Genomic DNA, 19676 nt, shown 5'->3' with positions numbered 1-19676 from the left:
GGTATTCTTTTCTTTATTTTCTTGCACACTTCTAAAGGAAATGGTTTGTATTTCAAATCAGAGATCATGTCTAAACTGCAGATAATTTTAATTTTCCCTATTTTTAAAATAATTAGTATTTATTGGAAAGTATAAAAATAAAAGCAAGATGGAGATATTTATCACCAGAGAAATTACTTGGAACTAGAAGGAGAGAGTGAGGAGATGTGGAAATCAGTAAAATTTCTTCATAGTGGTTTTCATTTGGGCATGAAGCAAATACTTTAAACTTTGTCACCCATAGACACTGTACATGTACTTCATTCAAGAAGAAGGAAAAGGAAGTCCAGTCCTTTATATAATTTTTAGAAATCAAAGAGTATAAACTCTTCATAACTACTGTTCTGAGCATTGTAAATCTATGCCTGAAAGAACTTTCAAGTTCTGTTTTGTTAAGCAAATAAAAATACTAGGAAAGCACGGAAATTCTGTACTACAGTGTGGTGACCACAATTAACTGCATATATCAGGATCAAGGGGGCAAAATCTGCAAATGAAAGCTTTATTTTATCTTTCTTTGCACTTGCAGCAACTTCAAGAAATGGATGAAAGAAGGACTATCAAGCTTAGTGAATGTTACAAAGGCTTTGCTGACTCTGAGCGCAAAGTTATTCCAATAATCTCTAAATGTTTAGAAGGGATGATCCTTGCAGCAAAGTCAGTCGATGAACACAGAGTAAGTAGAACTGAGTAACTTTTTGAAAGTATGTGAACAACTGAACTGATAGGGAAGCTGTGGAGACAGGAAAGGCTGACTTAACCTCTGCATTTTAATTCCTGTTGTCAAATATATTTGCCTGCTTGAGAAGTGTGGTGACTTCAAACCTTAAGTGATCACTTCCACTTTTGGTGTCTGCTCTCTCCCTGTTTTATTGATTTCGCGTGATCTGAAGATCTTTGACGCTTTCTCATTGTGTTTGATTTTGGACACATTTTGGTTATCCTGAAATGCCTTAGAATATCAGTGTGGTTGGCATTTTCTCCTTTATGTGGCATTAAATTATATAAAGGGTGTTCAGTTAACAAAGTATCATTGTGTCCTGTTTGATTGCAGCTGTTGGCACTTCTTTCTTATTCCTTATAATACGGGTTCTTCCTGATTATGCCTTACTACATCTAGTTTCTTAGTGTTATCTTCATTTCAGTGCCAATGTTGAAAGATCAAAAAGTGGAGTAGTAGTTTGTCCCTAAAGCATGTCCTGCTTTAAATCTGTGATAACCCTTGGGAAGTATTTGGGAAGTATGGATTCTGAATAGCAGAGTGTGCTTTGAACACTGCTGAGATAAAAAAACATACATTATCTTAACTCACTCTATCCAAAAGTACGTGTTTGGAGCTTACTCTTACTTTCCCATCTCTGCATCTCTACAATTAAAAGAAAAATTTGTCTCCCCGTTTTTTCTCTCTCTGGTTCTTGATTGGTTTGCTTTTTAAACTCCTTATGTCCTATGTTTAGGACTCTCAGCTAGTGATAGACTGCTTCAAATCTGGTTTTGAACCTCCTGGAGATTTTCCATTTGAAGACTACAGTCAGAATATTTACAGAACTATCTCTGATGGAACCATCAGTACACCAAAGCAGGAAGGAATGAGAATTGATTCAAAAACTACAGTTGGCAAGGCTAAAGGAAAGCTGTGGCTGTTTGGAAAGAAACCAAAGGTAACAATTAAGAAATTATTATTTGGAAAATTAAAATGTGAACATCTAGAGTGCATGGAAGCAGAAATTTATTTATTTTAAAATAACCTTCCCCTTGCCTGCCGCTGTCTTTTAAAATATGTGTAAGGATGTCTGAAGCCTGGAGTAGGGTTGGATACTTACCATGTTCCTTCTATTGATTTGTGTCTGGGAATGTTTAATTTCATTTGATAAAAGTAGCTTCCTATTACTGTAATGGGAAATCTTTCTAAGATTCTGTAAACACTTTCTGCAATTGCATAGAAAAGGTGTTAATTGTGAATGTAAAAATAAGGGGGAGTGTGCTTTGGAATCGGCCAGACTTCAGATCTCTCTTTTATAATATAAAAAGCAAACCCCTTCTAAATGTCACATTTATATGTAGAAGTGCTATATAGATTTTTATTATACCTGCTGCTTTTGAAAACTTCTGAGATTTGTCTGAAAACATTAAAGTTTATGATACCTCATTGATAAAACTTAGTGTTGAAGCTCCATACTGGTAAATGTCCTAGAAAATATTACTATGAAATAGGTAAAAATATTCCAAGAAAAAATTAAGAGCATAGAAATGACTCCTCTGTTGTCTTATTATATGAATTACAATTAACACTTTCAGTGCTAGATACCTTCATGCATCAACAAAAAAGATTGTCAATACATGCATTAGTTATATAAAAATGAATAATGGAGCATATACATATTTAAATTTTATGCTGTGTCTTTATTTAGTATTGGAGCATATCAGTGAGCCATTTTAATGATTCTCACAAATTTCTATGAGATTATTTTAATGGTCTAAGCCAGTTTCTGTCATTTATTACAGGAAACTATTCTTAGAGCCTGTTACTGGTAGGAATTATTTTCCACTTGATAGTATTCCAAGAAAGCATATCTTTATAGAAAGGAAGGATACAGCTGATTTTTTTATTCCATGTTCAGTATATTATGTAACTGCAGCTGTGTGTTAAAGTGAAAACTGATTATTTGCTTTTCATGCAATATAATTTAATGATTGATAATAGTTTAAATGCAGTAATGTATGAGCATATTTATTGCATTTGTGTGCAGAGGTGGGTGAGATTCAGCTTAGTCTAAAATCAGATCATAATTGCCAGTTTGGCCACAAGACATCTTTCTGAGAGTCTGTAAATCTACATCAGTTTTCAGTCTGGACCTTGGCATTTACTGTAGTTATAAGAAGTCCCTTAGTATGAAGACAGCTGAAGAAAGCTGCCAAGACTTGCCCTACTCTTTCTTCTCCCCAGTTTGTTCACTTTGTATGTTGCGTTCAGAGTCAGCCTTACTGTTTCCTGTATGGAATCACAGGTGTACATATGTGTATACAGACTACACATCTCTTCATAAGGACCTGGACAAAATGAAAGATTTTGTTCCTTTTCTTTCACCTGTTTTTGGGGAGGGTGGAGGAGTGCTCTACAAAACAGCAACTGGGAACAAAATACTTACCAGAAGATATATAATTAATTCCAAACACTATTCACAGGTTTTAAAATATATTCTTAAATTAGCTAATACAAAACTAGCTGGTTTATTACAGCTAGAGTATTCATGGTAGCCCTTGGACCTTCATTTAGCTGAAACTATGGCTGGTCTTGACTTCCAGATATGCATTTACCTATTTTTTGATGTTGTCAAAGACTTAAACGTCTTTTTGAAAGGGAATGACTTGTACAGCAGTGGAAATAGTACAGAAAAATTGAACTGGGAAAGAGCAGCAGAGGTTTGAGACCCAAAAAATGAGAGAAGCAATTTGAAGAAAAGGGAGGAAGTTCTCATGATGATATTAAGAATGACATGCAGCAATTGTGTCAGTCCAACCTGACTACAGAGATTGAGAATACTTCTTGTTTTAGTCATTCTCCATAGACATACCTAATATTTCTGTCTTGGCTAACCTGGAAGGGTACCTCAATATGTAGGAGGAAGCATGGAGCAGGAATGCACGACTGTAACTAAATTGGCAATAGCAGAACTTTAAGAGAAGAGACAGGGAACTTTGGGATCTTGTTAGGATCTTGTGGCAGTGTTGAGTCTAAAGCTTTTTTGAATGTTCCTTCATTCTCTGCAGCAACCTGAAGACTAACTCATGACAGAAACCCTGTTAAACCCAATACAGTTATAGTATTAATATGTCTGGAACGTTACAAGCTGTTTCTGTGTTGGATGGAAATTTTAGTTTTGTAAGACAGAATTTTCATTTTAAAATCACTTTGAACATTTGGCTTATTTATTGCTTTCTTTATTTCCACATTAGCCACAATCCCCACCCCTAACCCCTACTAGTTTATACACATCCAGTACTCCTAATGGGTCCCAGTATCCCATATTCTCCATTGAACCAGTGCATTATTGCATGAGTGACATAAAAACAGGGAAGCCCAGAATTCCTTCTTTCAGAAGCCTCAAAAGAGGGGTAAGTTCAATAATAAGTTGAAATGCATGATGGGCTATGAACAGTGTGTTTGTGATGTGGCTTTTCTAATGCTCTTCACCCTCGTTATAAGGCTTACTTGGTTCAAAGTAACACTTCAGCTATAAGGTCACTTCTAGAATACTTTTTATCATACTATACAGAAGTTACCAACAGATTAAAAATAAAATAGAAATAGTCTTTATCACAATTGAAATACTTGTGCCTAAAAGAAAGGTGTTATAAAGAGGGTGCTCAGCATGTGTTTGATACCTTTCTTCATTGTTGTTCACATTCACAAATGTTTTCCTACCATCATGTAACATTTTTGCAGTAATTTATCATTGGCTATATAGTCACCACAAAAATCATCTGATAGATCAGGTGTCTTCTTTGCTGAATTTGAATTAAAATTGTAGTAGTTGATTATGAGATAGTGAACCAAGAAGGGAGAATTTTAATTTCTTCTTACATCAATTGCTATAGCACATGGGGCTAGCACATTTTGGAATACTGATTTTTAAAGCATTATAGTTTTAATGCATTTTCTGATTAATTAGTTGTTCTTGTTTGTCCTAGGTTCTTTTGGGTAAAAATATTGTAAAAATTACTACCAAATGCCTCCTACTGAGACTTACCAATTAATTTACTGATTTATAATGGCATATTCTGCAAATAAAATTTATTTGGAAGTCAGTAGATGGGAAATACTACATGGTTTCCTAGCAACGTTTATAGTACTAGTGATAAATGTACTGGCACTTCCCTGCTATGTCAGAAAAGCATAGGCTGCTCAGTGTATGTATGTTTGATGATATTTATTGACCCAAATAATGAGATAATTAGATGCATTTCATGATATAATTAATAATATTTTGATGTTTCAAAACAATATTGACTTCCTGCCTCATTTCCATCAAGAATGGTTGACTACTCTTGACGTAATGTGGAGATCAAGGTACAACATTGTTATATTGCAGCAAGGGTATAATTTAGAGGCTCCCTTGTTGTCATTCTGAAATAGAACGAATTTCAGTTAAAACTTATTTTCTTTAAGTCATGTTGTGGCATCTAATTTCAGGCCCCCAGATATCTTGGAAATACCCTTTCTGCCACAACCATTATTTAGAAAATTCTTGTGGTCCTCTAAGTATATATGGAGGACAGTTTCTGCTTTCCCCTTCTGAATCACTTATAATGGTCTGGTCATGAAGGTAATGTTTCTTCTTCAGTACTTAGTGAGGGACTAACTGGATTAGATAGCACAGGTCTTGATTACACCTCAGTTTTGTTGATCACTAAATGTATTGACTCCTGGCTTACAAATCATTACCTTTGCAGTACTAGTAGTTCTAGAACCTCTTACTGAAGCAAAAGATCATCTGCTAGCAACTACAGAATGCTAATGGAAAATGAAACTCTGTCTTTGATTTTTTAAAGACATTGTTCATGTTGTAAAATTGAATTAATATAGTATTATTTAAAATTAGGGAGGATCACTAGTATCGTACAGATCTCAATTAACTCAAATATGCCAAAAGATTAAATAATCTCTGTAAAATCTTCAAGATAAACATTTAATTTTTATATATTTTGAATTTTCCTTGCAAGCATTTTAACAGACATCACATTATCACATATTTTTTAAGTCTTTTCAGCATAAATGTATACTGGAATACTAACAGATTTTTTGTCTCATTGATCAATCTTATCTTATATATATATATATCTTTATATATCTTGATTAAATGCTTAATAGGTGCTCATACATGATGCTGTTTTCTACATTTTTGTCCCTGAAAAACGATGTCCCAGTGGTACTGACACGCAGAACTACCAAACCATCATAGAAAGGTTTGGAGGGGACCTCAAATACCATCTGGTTCCAGCCCCCCTGCCGTAAGCAGGGACACCTTCCCCAGGTTGCTCAGAGCCCCATCCAACCTGGCCTTGAATACTTCTAGGGATGGGACATCCACAACTTCCTTGGGCCGCCTGCTCCAGTGCCTCATCATCTTCTGAATAAAGAATTTCTTCCTAACATTTAATCTAAATCCATCTTTAGTTTAAAACCGTTCCCCTTTGTCCTGTCACTATCTGCCTGTGTAAAATGTATTTAATTTGCTTCAGCTTCTACCGAGCTCTGTCCATGAGTTGGCATATATCAGACAGTAAGAATACTGGTTATTGTGTTTAACATGCCCTGTACAAGATTTCTCTCAAGGCCCTGGAGATCACAAAACCAGTCTTTCTTTGTTCTGTGCTTCATGCAGTAAATTTTTCTATCATGATGTAGAGCAAAAGCAGCAAACAGTAGCAGTAGAGTAGGTTATTGAATAAAGGTGTAAGCAGCTGTAACTTGCTTTATTAGTACTGCTGCTACCTGCTGCTGCTTCTCCTTTGAAATGTCAGCAGTTCCAGAAAGTGTCAGTGCTTATGACAGTCTGTGCTCAATGCTATTTGGTACATAAACAGATGCATCATCATCAGCAATATGTAAACCTTAATAGTGTTTGCTTGGAAGACTCTTTTTAAAGGGAACAGGAAGTTTATTTATGCCATTTTGCATCCTCGAACTGTATTCAGTTTTCTACCAAAGTATCATTTGTGAAGGTGCTTTACTTCCCTCATTGCTGGAAATTCTAATTTTGTGTGTGTGCCCCAATCAACAGCCTTAACAAGTGCTGAGGGAGTCATAAGTGAGGTTGAGATATCAATCTCCTAAGTTGCTTGGTATTTCTCTGGAAAGGGTTATCCAAAGTCATTGAAAGCACAGGAGATCTTCAAAATGCTGTGAATGTTAAACCCAAGATTAACTCTTGGCCCCCATGTTTTACTTGCTTCTTCGAAGGATAAAATCTTAAATGTCTTTATTTTTATCTGGACTAAAACATCTTTAGATCACAACAACCCAAATGCTGTTTTCAGAAAGTAAAATTAATTACTTCTAAACTTAAAAAATATCTTTGTTTATTCTAGATCTACTGTAATAATAAAGTAAATGCATTGTAAAAATTACATTTGTAAAAGTCATGGTAGTGGATTTTGAGCTATGATTAACAAATTATTTGCATATGAGTGATCAGTCCATCATCATCAAATTCTGCTATTTTGTGCAGTGTTGGCTCTGTGTGTGTTTCTTTTCCTACAATAGAAGGTCTTTAGCCTATTATTCAAAACACTAAAATTCAAAAGTAGTTTAATGAAATTGTCTATTAAAATTTCATAAGTACCCATTATCACTAGTAATTTTCTTCAGTAATTCTTAAAGCAGTTCTTGTGCTTATAGTAAACTGTGTTTTTATAAATGAAAATGTCAATCCTTAAGTAATATTTTAAAGACAGATTTTTAGGCATTAATCATTTTCGTAACTGGTCATTGCATGTAAATAATTTCCCGTTTCTTTCTGTTTTCAAATGAACTGTGCAGTGGTCGGTGAAGATGGTAAGCCCGTGTGCTGATCTGTCTGCTGTACTTCTCCTAAGATAGCATGAAAGTAATCTTTGAAAGTGTTTCCATATCATAACTGCTTTAAGTCAGGTGCTGAAATACATCTTCAGATTTTCCACTCATGCACAGTCTTCTTAATCATCCATGCTTAATGTAAGGCAATTAGACTTCTGATCTGGCTGCAACTAAATCTGCCACTTGGGACTTTTAGAGTTGACCAGTATTCACGAGTTTTTCAGGAAAATTGTTGAAGCAGCATAAAACACTGTATGAAAAGATTACAAATTTTGTGTAAAGAACCAATATTGAATACTGCACTCCTTTTAATTTGGGAAAAAAATTGCAGGGGAGATGATCCTTTATGGTTAGAAATATAGAAAGCTGTTACAATAAATGAAAACCACATCTTAATCAGTATTGTTGCTTTGCAGAGTAAATCAGTAAACTTCACAAAAAGACCTCTGTTCTTCTGATTCTTCTTTTAGGATACTCTGATTTTTAACTGACCTGTAGGGAAGAATGATACAGAGGATGTGATTGTCTTTTTGTTTCTTTGTAGTGTGTAAAAACACCTGAAAGGATTTCAAGGCTTTTTGTCCTTCAGAAAGGAACTCTTCTATTTTGGAAACATTATATCTTGATTTTTCTACTTTTATGGTGTCTGTAATTGCGTTCTTAAAAAGCAGTGAGATTGATGTTTACAAGTGCAAAAGATCCAAGAAGTTGAGTGGGACAAGAAGATCTTAAGGGGGGGTATTGGAAACTTGGCGCCCAAGCCTGAGGCTGTTGGTGTAAAAATCTCAACGGTCAAGTTTCTGTAAAATTTCTTCTTGAAAAAAGAAATGCTGTCCAGTTTGGTTTGCCTCCATGGAGGGTTACTGTAATGGCAAGTAGGTTTCTTGTGCTAAAACCACCTTCCTTAGGAAACTGGGAACACAAAAGATGGAATTTAACCTTCTGTTATTACGATGTGTACCGTATTTCCTTCTTAACACTGTCGCTGTCTGTCACCCTGAGGGGAAGAGTTTTCACAACAAACTCACAAGACAACGTAAAAATCTTCCCATGCATTTCGTATCCAGGCCCTTCCATCCTGCTTATAATCTTGGCACAAGTTTGCAATCAAGTTTGCAGGGTTAGGTTCATAACAATAGATGGTCTTTAAGTTGCTTGGTTTGGGGCTTTTTTTAACGTTTGGGAAGTAAGAGTTTTTTTCCCTCCCTAAGTTTTTTAGATTTTTTTAATAGTAGAAAGGTTAGTTGGAACATTTGAGCAAGTTTGGATTCAGATTAACAAACTTAGGTCAAAGTTTTGATATTATAAAGGCTTTTTCTGTGTTCCATGAACTGGTTTTACTCAAGATAAAATCCATCAGAACTTTTTAAGTTTTAATATATTTTCTAGGATTGATGAACTTCTGGAAGAGAACTGTAATAGTACTTTGGAATGAAGATCCAAAATGTAGTATTTTTCTTTTGGTACCATCCAAATCACCATAGAACACGCTCCAGAGAAAGAAACAATTATATCTACATAGTATTATTATATACACAGATTACTGTTCTGAAGTAATTCTGTAGTAATTAATTCTGTCCTTTCTAAATCTACTTTGAGTGCAGTGGATGTAACAGGAGGTACATGACTCAGCCTTTCAGAAAAAAAATTAAGTGTACAAATTTTGAATTACCTCTGTGAGCCAACTGTTACAGAAGGCAGAACCCTGAATGAATGACTACACTGGCAGCGAGAACATGCATTTATTCTGTTGCGGTCTTTCGTAGAGCTGTTTGTCGAGTAGAGTTTTTAAGAAGGTCCATCCTGCTTCCAGTGAACACTGTCCATTTGTGGATATGTCACTTCAGCTGCCCAGGTATGTACATGTGACTTGTTTCATGGTATTTCTGCTTGCAGGGCCCTGCACTAGAAGACTTCAGCCATCTCCCTCCAGAACAAAGACGCAAGAAACTGCAACAGAGGATTGATGAACTTAACAGAGAGCTACAGAAGGAAACGGACCAAAAGTGAGTGCATTTTTTTGGAGCTCTGTCATGGTTCTCTCGCTGTTTCTTTTGGAGTCCTCTACCTAATCCAACAGTGCTCAAAAACTAGGAGACAATCTACTAGGCCAGGCTATTAACAAGCATTTTTAAGTTCATAGTTTGTTGTACGTAGATTCTTATTAGCATTGCTTCCTTCTGCTTTATTATATTACTCATTTTGATCCTAATACTGCATAGGAAACATTGGCTCTAAAATCATGCATTAAAAACAATGCATAGGTCTGTTCAGCAAGAGAGCTGTCACTTGGTGCCTTAAGAATGTTACTAATGTTTAGGAAATTATCTATAACAAACCATATGGGAAACAGAACTGACACTGGATAGAGAAGGGTCAACAGCTGGAGTCCTTGTGTGCCTGTGCCCAACACAAGAAAGGAAGGCAAAGTGCTAAGAGGACAGAATGGGAGAAGGATTTAGGCAAGGTGTTAGGGGACCAGTAGTTCCTCATCTCTGTGCTTAGTATCTAATCATGGGTCTGGATCTCACACACATTATTTTAGCTTTAATGAATCAGTACTGATGTATGTAATTTTCATAACTGTTGTTGTGGTTTGTATGTTTTTAGAGATGCCCTCATCAAAATGAAAGATGTTTATGAGAAAAATCCCCAAATGGGTGATCCAAGCAGTTTGCAACCAAAATTAACTGAGACTATGAGCAACATGGACCGTCTTCGGATGGAAATACATAAAAATGAGGTTAGACTCTGAAATAGAGTTCCTTGGAAAATGTAAATGATTGGTACAACTGTACTTTGCCTTACAGCTTTTAAATATAGCACCCAGAAAAACTACTTGTTTTAAGAAAGTGCTCCTGATAGCATTTTTTGTGGGGTGCCATATTTTCAAGTGTGTTCATCTAGCTAGAATAAGGATGTGTTATTAAAGATGTAAACTGTTCAGAAGAATGTATTATTATTCAGTTATTCTGAAATCCACACGTGATTCAGGATTTTTCTTTTCCTTAAGACTAGTATGGAGTATAGGCTAAGCATAAGTTCATGCTTCACATGAAGTAATTATGAGGCTTGACATCTGCATGCAGTCTCTCTGTGGCTGTGAACTGTATGCACTTAAACATTTGTTAAATTTGCTGGTTTAGAATCGAGTTTTCTTTGACACTAGTATTTGTCTTTTTTTCCCCAAGGCCTGGCTCTCTGAAGTTGAAGGTAAAGTGGCAGCCAGAAGCGACAGGCGACACAGCAGCGATATCAACCACCTTGTAACACAGGGCCGAGAGAGGTCACTATTCTGTCTCTACTGCTTTTGTCTTAGCTAGAATCAGTACATCTCCCTGGTAGTTAACAGGAGGTGATGGTTGTTACTTATCCTCTGAAAGTCTTTGTCGTTCTAAAGGAAAATCTTACTGGTTCTGACTTCTAGAGGTCACTTCATGCCATTATGGTAACATATAAAATAGTCTAATTGAAATACGTGCTCAGTAAATAGCAGTGCTTTTTAATGCTATCTTATTCTATTGCTTAAGGCTCACACTAGTTTTCCATGTTCTGTGGAGACAAGTCTGTCAGATTTGTTTGGTTTTGTAGCAGAATTCAGTCTAAGCTTTTGCTAGGTCAGTTTTTTCAGAAAATCACCTCTAGCAGTAATATAAAACCTGCTAACAGGAATTCCCAGGTCTGCCCTTTCTGTGATGCATGTATGTTCTAAGTTGTAGAGCTATGAACTCCTGAGTCCTCATGCTTCAATCATTGCATTATAGCCCTGAAGGGAGCTACACGGATGATGCAAATCAGGAAGTTCGCAGTCCACCACAGCAACACACTCATCCAAATGAGTTTGATGATGAGTTTGAAGATGATGATCCATTACCAGCTATAGGACATTGCAAGGCTATATATCCATTTGATGGTAAGGTTAACAACATGCACTATGATTCCTTGGCTTATTATAAGGCATGGAGTAGTTTTTATAGAGAAGACAGGTAAAATGATTTAAAGTAAATTAACTGTGTGAGCAACCAGTTGCTTATAAGATCAGTGAAAATACTTTATGAATTACTTTAACTCATGAGCAGTACATTTGTGCTGTTTTAAGATAAATATTAGCACAGCTATTGGCAAATGGTCAGCTTTACAAATTGGACTAGGTTCTTTTCTGTACGTCTGTTTGGCCATATGTTCTTTTGAACAGATTTTTTATTCTTCCTGTTTATATATAATTTGAAAACTGTGTCCTGGGAAAAAGATGACTTGAAATTCTGTCTGAACACTGAGACTTCTTTGCCTCTTGTTTTTCCCAGGTCATAATGAAGGCACTCTAGCAATGAAAGAAGGGGAGATTTTGTACATTATTGAGGAGGACAAAGGAGATGGGTGGACAAGAGCTCGAAGACATAATGGAGAGGAAGGCTATGTGCCAACATCATATATAGATGTAACGCTAGAGAAAAACAGCAAAGGTGCAGTAACCTATATCTAACAGTAAACTGGCAGCTTTCAGTTGTACATTCTCCAGGGAAAATAGTGGAAAAATAGTAAGTTATGCAGGTTCATGGAAAGAATTACAGAAGTCAGCAATGATCTGTTGTTTGCATTGGAAGTTTGCTATAGTTCTTTTCAGAGATAACCACAGTAAATTATGCATCTTACACTGGTCTGTAATTTTGACCAATGTCTTCTGCTTTGTTTAACTGATCTAGAGTTCCTGCTTTACAAAGCACTAAATCCAGTTCAGCTATGGATGGGACCAGGATTCCTGCTTGTTCTGTAGAATACTTTGTTTTTGTAGAGAACTGAAAAAATACTTAAGTTTTAAAGATTTCTAAGATTTACTGTTCCCACTTTTATAACTTAAATTATATGATTAAAACAGAGGGCTTTTTCCTCTAATAACTAACTGAACTCAGTTACTGAAAGTTATTAATTTCCTTCCTTAGCAAATACTTGGCAGCTTTCACTTCTTAAACAGGAAAATGTTTTCTGATTCTGAAAGTTCAAAAAAATACTCAGGAAAAAACATTACAATTAAGAAGGACAGAAAGTTCGCTGACCTGCCTGTCTCCTTCCTTTTCAGTACTTGTAATGTAGAATGTTCTGTATTGGACACAACTTCATTGTTTTAACTCTAGATACCTTGAACAAACAAAAAGAGACCACATGTAATGCTTGATGTCTTACTGAAACCTCTCTCTGCTCCTGATAAGGGAATGATTTTATATTCTTAATCTGTGCCTGTAAGCTAACTCTCTGAATTGTACCGTGTTTAGTTTGAAATCAAGGTCTTAAATGTACAGTAATTCTCCTCATTGTTAAATCACTGAGGATTGGAAAATGCATTGCACTACTTGATTACTATGAAAAAAAAAAAGCTTATCTAAAAACTGTAACTCGTATTTCTACTGAGAGTTTGTGGAATTAAGTACAAGGCTGATGTGTAGCCACTGAGAATGGCCTGTTAGAACTGAGCACGCTTCTCTTATCTTCTAAAGGCCTTCAGTAACTTTGTTCTTTTCTTTTTCCTCTTGGACTGCAGGTTCCTGAAGCGGGTTTCTGAGAAAATGGGCGAGATCTTGAAGGAGGTTACATGCAGCTGCTGGGGGGGAGGGGGGGGGGAGGGGGGGGGGTACTAGACTGGGAGGCCCAAGGGTAAAAGCTAGTTGCATGAATGCATGCAGACATACATTTAGTCACTAACATCTTAGCATCTCCATATATAGGTAAGGATGTATTACACAATCTTGAATTTGTGCAGGAAAATAGAGTTCCATTACCAGAGTAAAAAGGCTACTGCTCCTAAAATTGCTTTATTTTCATTGTTCTAGGTTGTTCCAGGTGCACAAACTATATTTTAGCTTGTGCAATGTTTTGATTTCTCAATTATGCTCTTTTCCAACTCATTTTAATTGGCAGTCACTTAGAACCATGTCAGTTGTCAGTCTGCCTGTGCTGCCTCCATGCTCGCTGTTAACCTCCTCCTGCATGCCTAGGACAGTCAGGCATGTTCTGTGTAACACTTTGCCATCAGTGCTTGTCTTATTTTGTAACAAATCATTTTCTTTAAATATCTTCAGCACTAGAGTTTCATCCCAGTATCCATGTATGCTGCTATAACAATACCACTGCAACCATCATTACATTCCAGATTTTTGGCATAACTGATAAGAGACCGTAATGTGTTTTCTTAATTTGGGGAACTAATACATCTCAGCTCTAGCCTACAATGCAATCAAGAGAAACTCCTAGACCTGTGGTTCATCTTCAGCCCTTCAGTAACCTGTTGTGAGCACTGAAAACCTGGAACACAACCAGAGGATTCACCACTGCGAGCTAATGACTGTTTTCAGAAGTCAACCACTTGCCATTCAAAAGCTGCCTTAAACTAGAGTGCCTAAAATCTGCTGTTTGCCAACACTACCACTTACAGTATCCCACAAGGGCTTTGTCTCTCAGCTCTTTCCACAGTGCTGCAGCTGCTGAGGTAGCCACGGTAGGTGTTTTCTAGAGCTCTACTTTACTGGATACATGGTGCATCGTGAATTTTATACATTGAAATGTGTATCTCTTCATTTGACTTTAATATTTTTTTAAAAGATTTTTATGGAAACTGTCTTTTAGTTTTTCACTATGAAGTTCCAAGTTTAATTACTGCAGTGCTAGTCCATTTCCAGGTGATGCTTCATTGTATGGACCAGTTGAAATTTGAGTGATACTTTGTTAATGATCTATGTGCACTTTTACTTGTAAACAATTGAAATTTGGATATGTTTATACGTGTAAATATAGTTGTCTGCAGTGCCCCTATTGCTTATGTTGTCTTGCCTCCCATTTGTGGTTCTATTAATACATACGTCATATCTGATTGATTAAGGTGATAAGAATTAGACTAGAGATGTTGGGGGGAGGGATACTTGTATCAAAGAAAGCTTGTCAACCCAGCCACCTGCTGTTCAGCAGCATATTATAAAATAATAATTAAAACATCCTCTTTTTCTGGCATCTGAAGCAATATTTGGATGCAGCAGTGCTGGATTCTGTTTCATTTCAGTGTTATTAGAAACTGTACTACCAGTAAAACTGAATTTGAGTGACTTGTGTAGAGGTTTATTCCTTTTGTTATGTATACCACTATTACACAGCTTGACCTAGTGTACTATGGGGCCTATTAAACTCTAAAGTTTAGATTTTTGGAGCTTGTATACAGGGTTATTTATATAATAATGTGACATTACTCAATACTGACAAAACTACTTAGGTAGTTTTTTGGCTTTGGGGTTTTTGGGGGGTTTGTTGGGCCTGGGGTTGGTTTTTTTTGTTTGTTTTTCTTTTTTTAAAAAATCTAGTGCTTTTTTAATTTTAAAGTTAGAGAAAGATGCGATGATCCTTGTGGGTCCCTTCCAACTCAGAATATTCTGTGATTCTGTAATTCTGTGAAAAGGAGGAAATGTGATCTATGTATTTTCTGCTAAAGGGCCTGTGGTCTGCCTGGCTAACAGCCTTGCAGGTCAGTAATAACGCTTCCTGGTAAAGGACTAAATGCTCTCTTCACGCTACTGTTTTTCTAAAACCAGGATTTGCTTCCTTTGGAGGCAGGTTGCTTTCAAGATGGATAGTGCAACTTGTATGGGGGTTATTAAACATAGGAAAAAACATTTGTACTTGCACAGCTAGTTATAAATCACTTATTCTAAAATTCTGAATGTGAGTTGTCTTAAAGAATCTGACATTTTCCAGTAATTTTTTAATCCTTTTTTGTGCACATGTTGATTTCCTAAATGTTAAATGCTTTGTTTAAAAATAGTGTTCTCTGTTGAGAATATTTTCATGGAATAAAAAAATCTTTTCATGGTCTAAGTAATTAGTTTCGCCATTTGTCTTTTGTTAAGATCGACAGGGAGACTTTCATTGTAAGGTCTGTAAACTCTTGAGGTGGTGGTAGAAACCTCTGTGGGGAGTGTGGATAGGAGGAACAGATTTTGATGTTGGTTCTGTTGTTAGCATACTCAAATACTTTCAATGCTCTAAGTAACATCTCACTCCAGAAATAGGCTTACTGGCAACAAGCACACGCAGCTCTAACAGTAGTTTTTACTTAATAGTTGTACAGCTTCTGAGGATAATGCTTATACCAATTCTGTATGTGACAAAGTGGAATTTGTTGCTAAAACACTTTATATAATAAACACTGTCTATGCCGATTTCCTGTAAAAAGTGCTAACACCACCTTATACTTTGCCTTCATCCAAGGAAAAAGAAAAAATACTTACCAAAGTCATTCACCTCAGTAAATGAAGCAAGTTTAATACATACATACAACCACATTTACTCATGTCTGAAAGCATTTTAATTATCTGGATTGTTTGTTCTTGTCATTTCATCATTCATTCCTGGCAGCATAGCTGTTGTGCAGGCTTCAGCAAAAGCCAAACCACTACAGGTGCTGTCTTAAACGTAAGTTGTCCCAACACATAGACAAACTCATTTTCTACTTTCACAGGCACATTTGAGCCTTGTTTTATGGTCACAGATAAAGGATCATTTCTGCAACCTGCAGTGTTTCTGTGATCTGTAAATATGCAAATTATTTTGCATAAAGATACCCTTCAAATCACAATTCTATTTACAGTGTTTTATATTCATTAAAGGAATATTATACAACAGTTTTTTCTGCCATGTCAGATACTTAATCTATCATTTTATTTACAGTGTTTGCTTCATCTTAATACTAAGACGCCAATGCCCTTACTCATTGGCATCATTAAAACATTGCAACTCTGGAGAAATAAAGGGATAACCAACTGTTTAAAGGGATCATTAACTGACTTGGTGTCACAGTAAATAAATAATTTGTTTAGAAATCAGTAGTTTTAAAACAAGTGTGCATTGTGCATTTAAAGTTCTAAACATCTTGTGAAATGCAAGAGGTCTGTGCAGTATCAAATTGCCAGAAGAATGCTAAGGTTATTTCAAGTATATAATTTTAAATAGTGTTTACAGAGTCTTATATACTTAATTGTTCCACCAGCTTCACTAGAGGAGGTTCCAGTTTTCGGGAAAGTGCAGTTAAAATCTGGTTGAATTTCTCGTATCTTTCACTTTGATTAACTTGTGCTCCTTTGCTGCCCCAGAGCAATCTCATTTGAAATTCTGTCTTGAAGATTTCACTCAGCTCTTCATCTGGCTGGAAACCTAGTAAGTAAAAAGAATCCCACAATACCACCATCAGGCAAATGCTTTTTATTCTGTAAAAATGGCTTTTAAACTGTATTCTCCCCAAATAAGCTTTAGTGTGCTGCATTCCTTTTGCACAGTGATTTTCACAAGCTAGTAAAACAGTGAAAATCCTTTCCATCTTTGACATTCTAGTAGCACACAGATGGCTCTAGGGACACTGGGACAGGCTATCCTTTGTTCAGTTCTAATGTTCTAGAATTGTCATTATAGCCTGACCTTAAATATCATTACTGATGTATACATGCTGCCTGCAGAAATGGTTATATTTCTCTCCACTCCCTTAACTTTTCCACTGCAAGTTTAAAAAAAAAAAAATCATATAACTAATTTGTAGCTGTTTTCTGGCTGTAAGCAGTCAGGATCTCAGTGTTGCATCTTATACTGCTGTAAAGAATCTTGTTATCACGGGTGGTGTTTTATTTGCAATAATCAGAGTAGGAATTCTAAATTGTACAGAAGACAGGAAGTTATCCTCAGTCCTTACTGTACCTCTATTCAGTTGCTAGAAGGGTCAGTACTTTGAGAACTTCGAGTATGTTTAGCAAAAACGCTTGTTGGAGAACTATAGTGATGAATAATTTACTGGCTGCTTTTAAACAATATTGACGTTGTGCTCAGGCTGAGTTTCCTGCAGCACATTTGCTGCTATCTCAGCTCCTGTCAGAGAGGAGAGGCATTTCTCACACTGACTTGTGGTGGCCCTTATGCAGAGACACAACCCCCGTGCTGTTGCTGAGCAGCAGCTTCTCGTACCTTGCAGCGCCTGCTCCGCAGCCCGGTGGAACCTCTGCGCATGCTGCGCTATCGCACGGGCCGTGGCCAAGTGCCGCAGCATTATCTCACCACTCTGGTCAGTGCTCTCCCACAGCTCCGTGCCTTCAAAAACAACAGCTTGGCGCTCCATCAAGGTAAGAAGAGGCATCAGCAGTGGCACTGTTATGTTGTTCTGCGGAGCACTGATGGTCTCTGGGATAGAGGGTAACAAACACAGCATCAGACATTAAAACATGCTAGTTGAAGAAGGTATTGTAACTGCCACTATTCTTTTAAGGTGGAAAGTACTGTTTGTCTTCCATCTTTCAAATTATCACCTTACCTCGTATATACCTGTCCTACCAGTTTCCAGCAAACTGGTTGGGGGAGAAGACCAAGACAAATTAGTGATGGAAAGCTGTATTTGCTACAGGAGAAGGCTCTGCTGCATTACTGCAGAGCAGCACAGAGATTTTAAACACATTTTTTTAAAAACAGATTTTTTTAAAACATTTTCAAAATCTGGGTCATTCCAATAAATTCCATGAGGCTAAAATGTTTTCACTGTCTACCCATTCTCTTGTAGAAATGTTCTGAGAAATGTTTTTCTCTGCCTTGCACCCCTTTAAAAACTAGAGCTCCAAAGAACTGGGTGCAGGAGCTCTTGAAGTGACCAGAGTAATTGCCTAGCTGATTCTTTCTATTTGAGGATTCATCTTCTGATCCAATAGGCAAACAACTAAAAAGCAAAATCTGCCACAATTAACTCTCCTGAAGGAGGAGATCTTTTCTTGTCTTGAGGGAAGATGATGCAGTGTTTCAGTTTCTGTCCACAAAGAGGAAGTATGAGTGTGGAAAGAATGTTATATTCTGCAGGGATACAGGCACACAAACACACACTGATGTTTGGTTGGCAGACTGTTAGCTTCTGTTTCCTTGTCATATTGCATTATACAAGTTTACACAGTCATTTTAACATACAATGCACAGCTGTGGAAAGAGCAGCTGCCTCATCTCCCTACACAGGAAATCGGTAGTGGGAGAGGTGAAGGGCTAAAGAGAAACCAGTGTCACTCATACTCACTATTCCACTCATCCTGTCCTTCATGCAAAGCTTTGCAAGATGGTTTCAGCTGTTTTTCATACATAATGGCAGTCTGGGTATAACGATGTCTTAGAGCAGTCCAGGTTTGTTCTAATCTACTGACCTGTTCAAACAAAATAGGGAATACCCATTAGTGACTCCACAGCACTCCACAGGAAATGTACACTGTTGGTCATAGAATCATGGAATAGTCATGAAGACTCTGTTCTGATGATCTCTCTAGTCTTGAAGAAGTTGCTTAAATTAAATAAACCCATCAAACAATTCCACATTTTGGAACATAAAGAGAAACAGATTTTTACCTGTGGCATTTCTAGTGCTTTCATAATGGCAGAAAACGCATATAAATCCCCCAGTGAATCCTTCAGCTCCACAGCAACTTGGATGATTCTGTTTAATGTTGCTGCTCTGTCTTCTACATTTCCTGTGCAACCCAAGATATCCACAGCTATTCCTATTGCCATGGTATTGTGCCTGTAAGTGGATCAATTTATAGGACTGGTTACAAATTATGAAATTTACATTCATTCAGAGATCAGTTCAAAAGTATATTTCTACCTTGGGTGCCCAGTAAACTTAAGTCTTTACCAACATCTTTGCATCAAAAGCAATAGTGACATCATATGGAATGTATACACACAAGCTTTAAATTAATATTTTAACTTCTAAAATACTAGGAACTACACAAAATTCTGCTCAAGCAATGAATGAATGAACACTTTTGGGAAAATTGCCCCACTCGTCTTTATCCTCTATGCTCAAACCCTGTGACATTCCCTCCTAGATTTCAGCAATCAATTTACCAAAATATGAAGCAGAAATTGTACATCAGTGTTAGAACACCCCAAGTGTTCCCTGTTAACTTGTGCAGAGGTTTTACAGAAAGCTTTGCTGATCATTTTTACTTTATTAGATCCTCTGGTCTCTACCCAGTTGCAGAAGGCAATCTCCTCCATGCACACTTAC

The 19676-nt window shown here is 36.7% G+C and overlaps 2 protein-coding genes across 9 annotated transcripts in view; one reads left to right on the top strand and one right to left on the bottom strand.

Moving 5' to 3' along the window:
* Positions 1-15476, top strand: part of FNBP1L (formin binding protein 1 like) — a 59137-nt gene extending 43661 nt beyond the window's left edge. The window contains exons 8-17 of one of the 3 annotated variants that reach the window (XM_027651675.1): positions 569-715; positions 1497-1700; positions 3997-4155; positions 7583-7597; positions 9515-9624; positions 10229-10361; positions 10810-10904; positions 11383-11531; positions 11923-12081; positions 13155-15476. In XM_027651675.1, coding sequence (XP_027507476.1) covers positions 569-715; positions 1497-1700; positions 3997-4155; positions 7583-7597; positions 9515-9624; positions 10229-10361; positions 10810-10904; positions 11383-11531; positions 11923-12081; positions 13155-13162 — 1179 coding nt within the window. In that variant the 3' untranslated portion in view covers positions 13163-15476. Of the gene's footprint in view, positions 1-568; positions 716-1496; positions 1701-3996; positions 4156-7582; positions 7598-9514; positions 9625-10228; positions 10362-10809; positions 10905-11382; positions 11532-11922 lie in introns of all 3 variants that reach the window. The other 2 variants (XM_027651674.1, XM_027651677.1) reach the window with 2 other exon arrangements.
* Positions 15477-15898: 422 nt separating this feature from the next.
* BCAR3 (BCAR3, NSP family adaptor protein) overlaps positions 15899-19676 on the bottom strand; it is a 92855-nt gene continuing 89077 nt past the window's right edge. For all 6 annotated transcript variants that reach the window (XM_027651665.1, XM_027651668.1, XM_027651667.1 and 3 more), the window contains 4 exons: positions 19013-19184; positions 18690-18813; positions 17606-17818; positions 15899-16807 (listed from right to left, as the gene is read on the bottom strand). In XM_027651665.1, coding sequence (XP_027507466.1) covers positions 16620-16807; positions 17606-17818; positions 18690-18813; positions 19013-19184 — 697 coding nt within the window. In that variant the 3' untranslated portion in view covers positions 15899-16619. The remainder of the gene's footprint in view (positions 16808-17605; positions 17819-18689; positions 18814-19012; positions 19185-19676) is intronic.

This window comes from Corapipo altera, unplaced genomic scaffold, assembly GCF_003945725.1.
Source record: "Corapipo altera isolate COAL_440 unplaced genomic scaffold, ASM394572v1 57, whole genome shotgun sequence".
Lineage (NCBI taxonomy): Eukaryota > Metazoa > Chordata > Aves > Passeriformes > Pipridae > Corapipo > Corapipo altera.
This window is presented reverse-complemented; position numbering and strand designations above follow the sequence as displayed.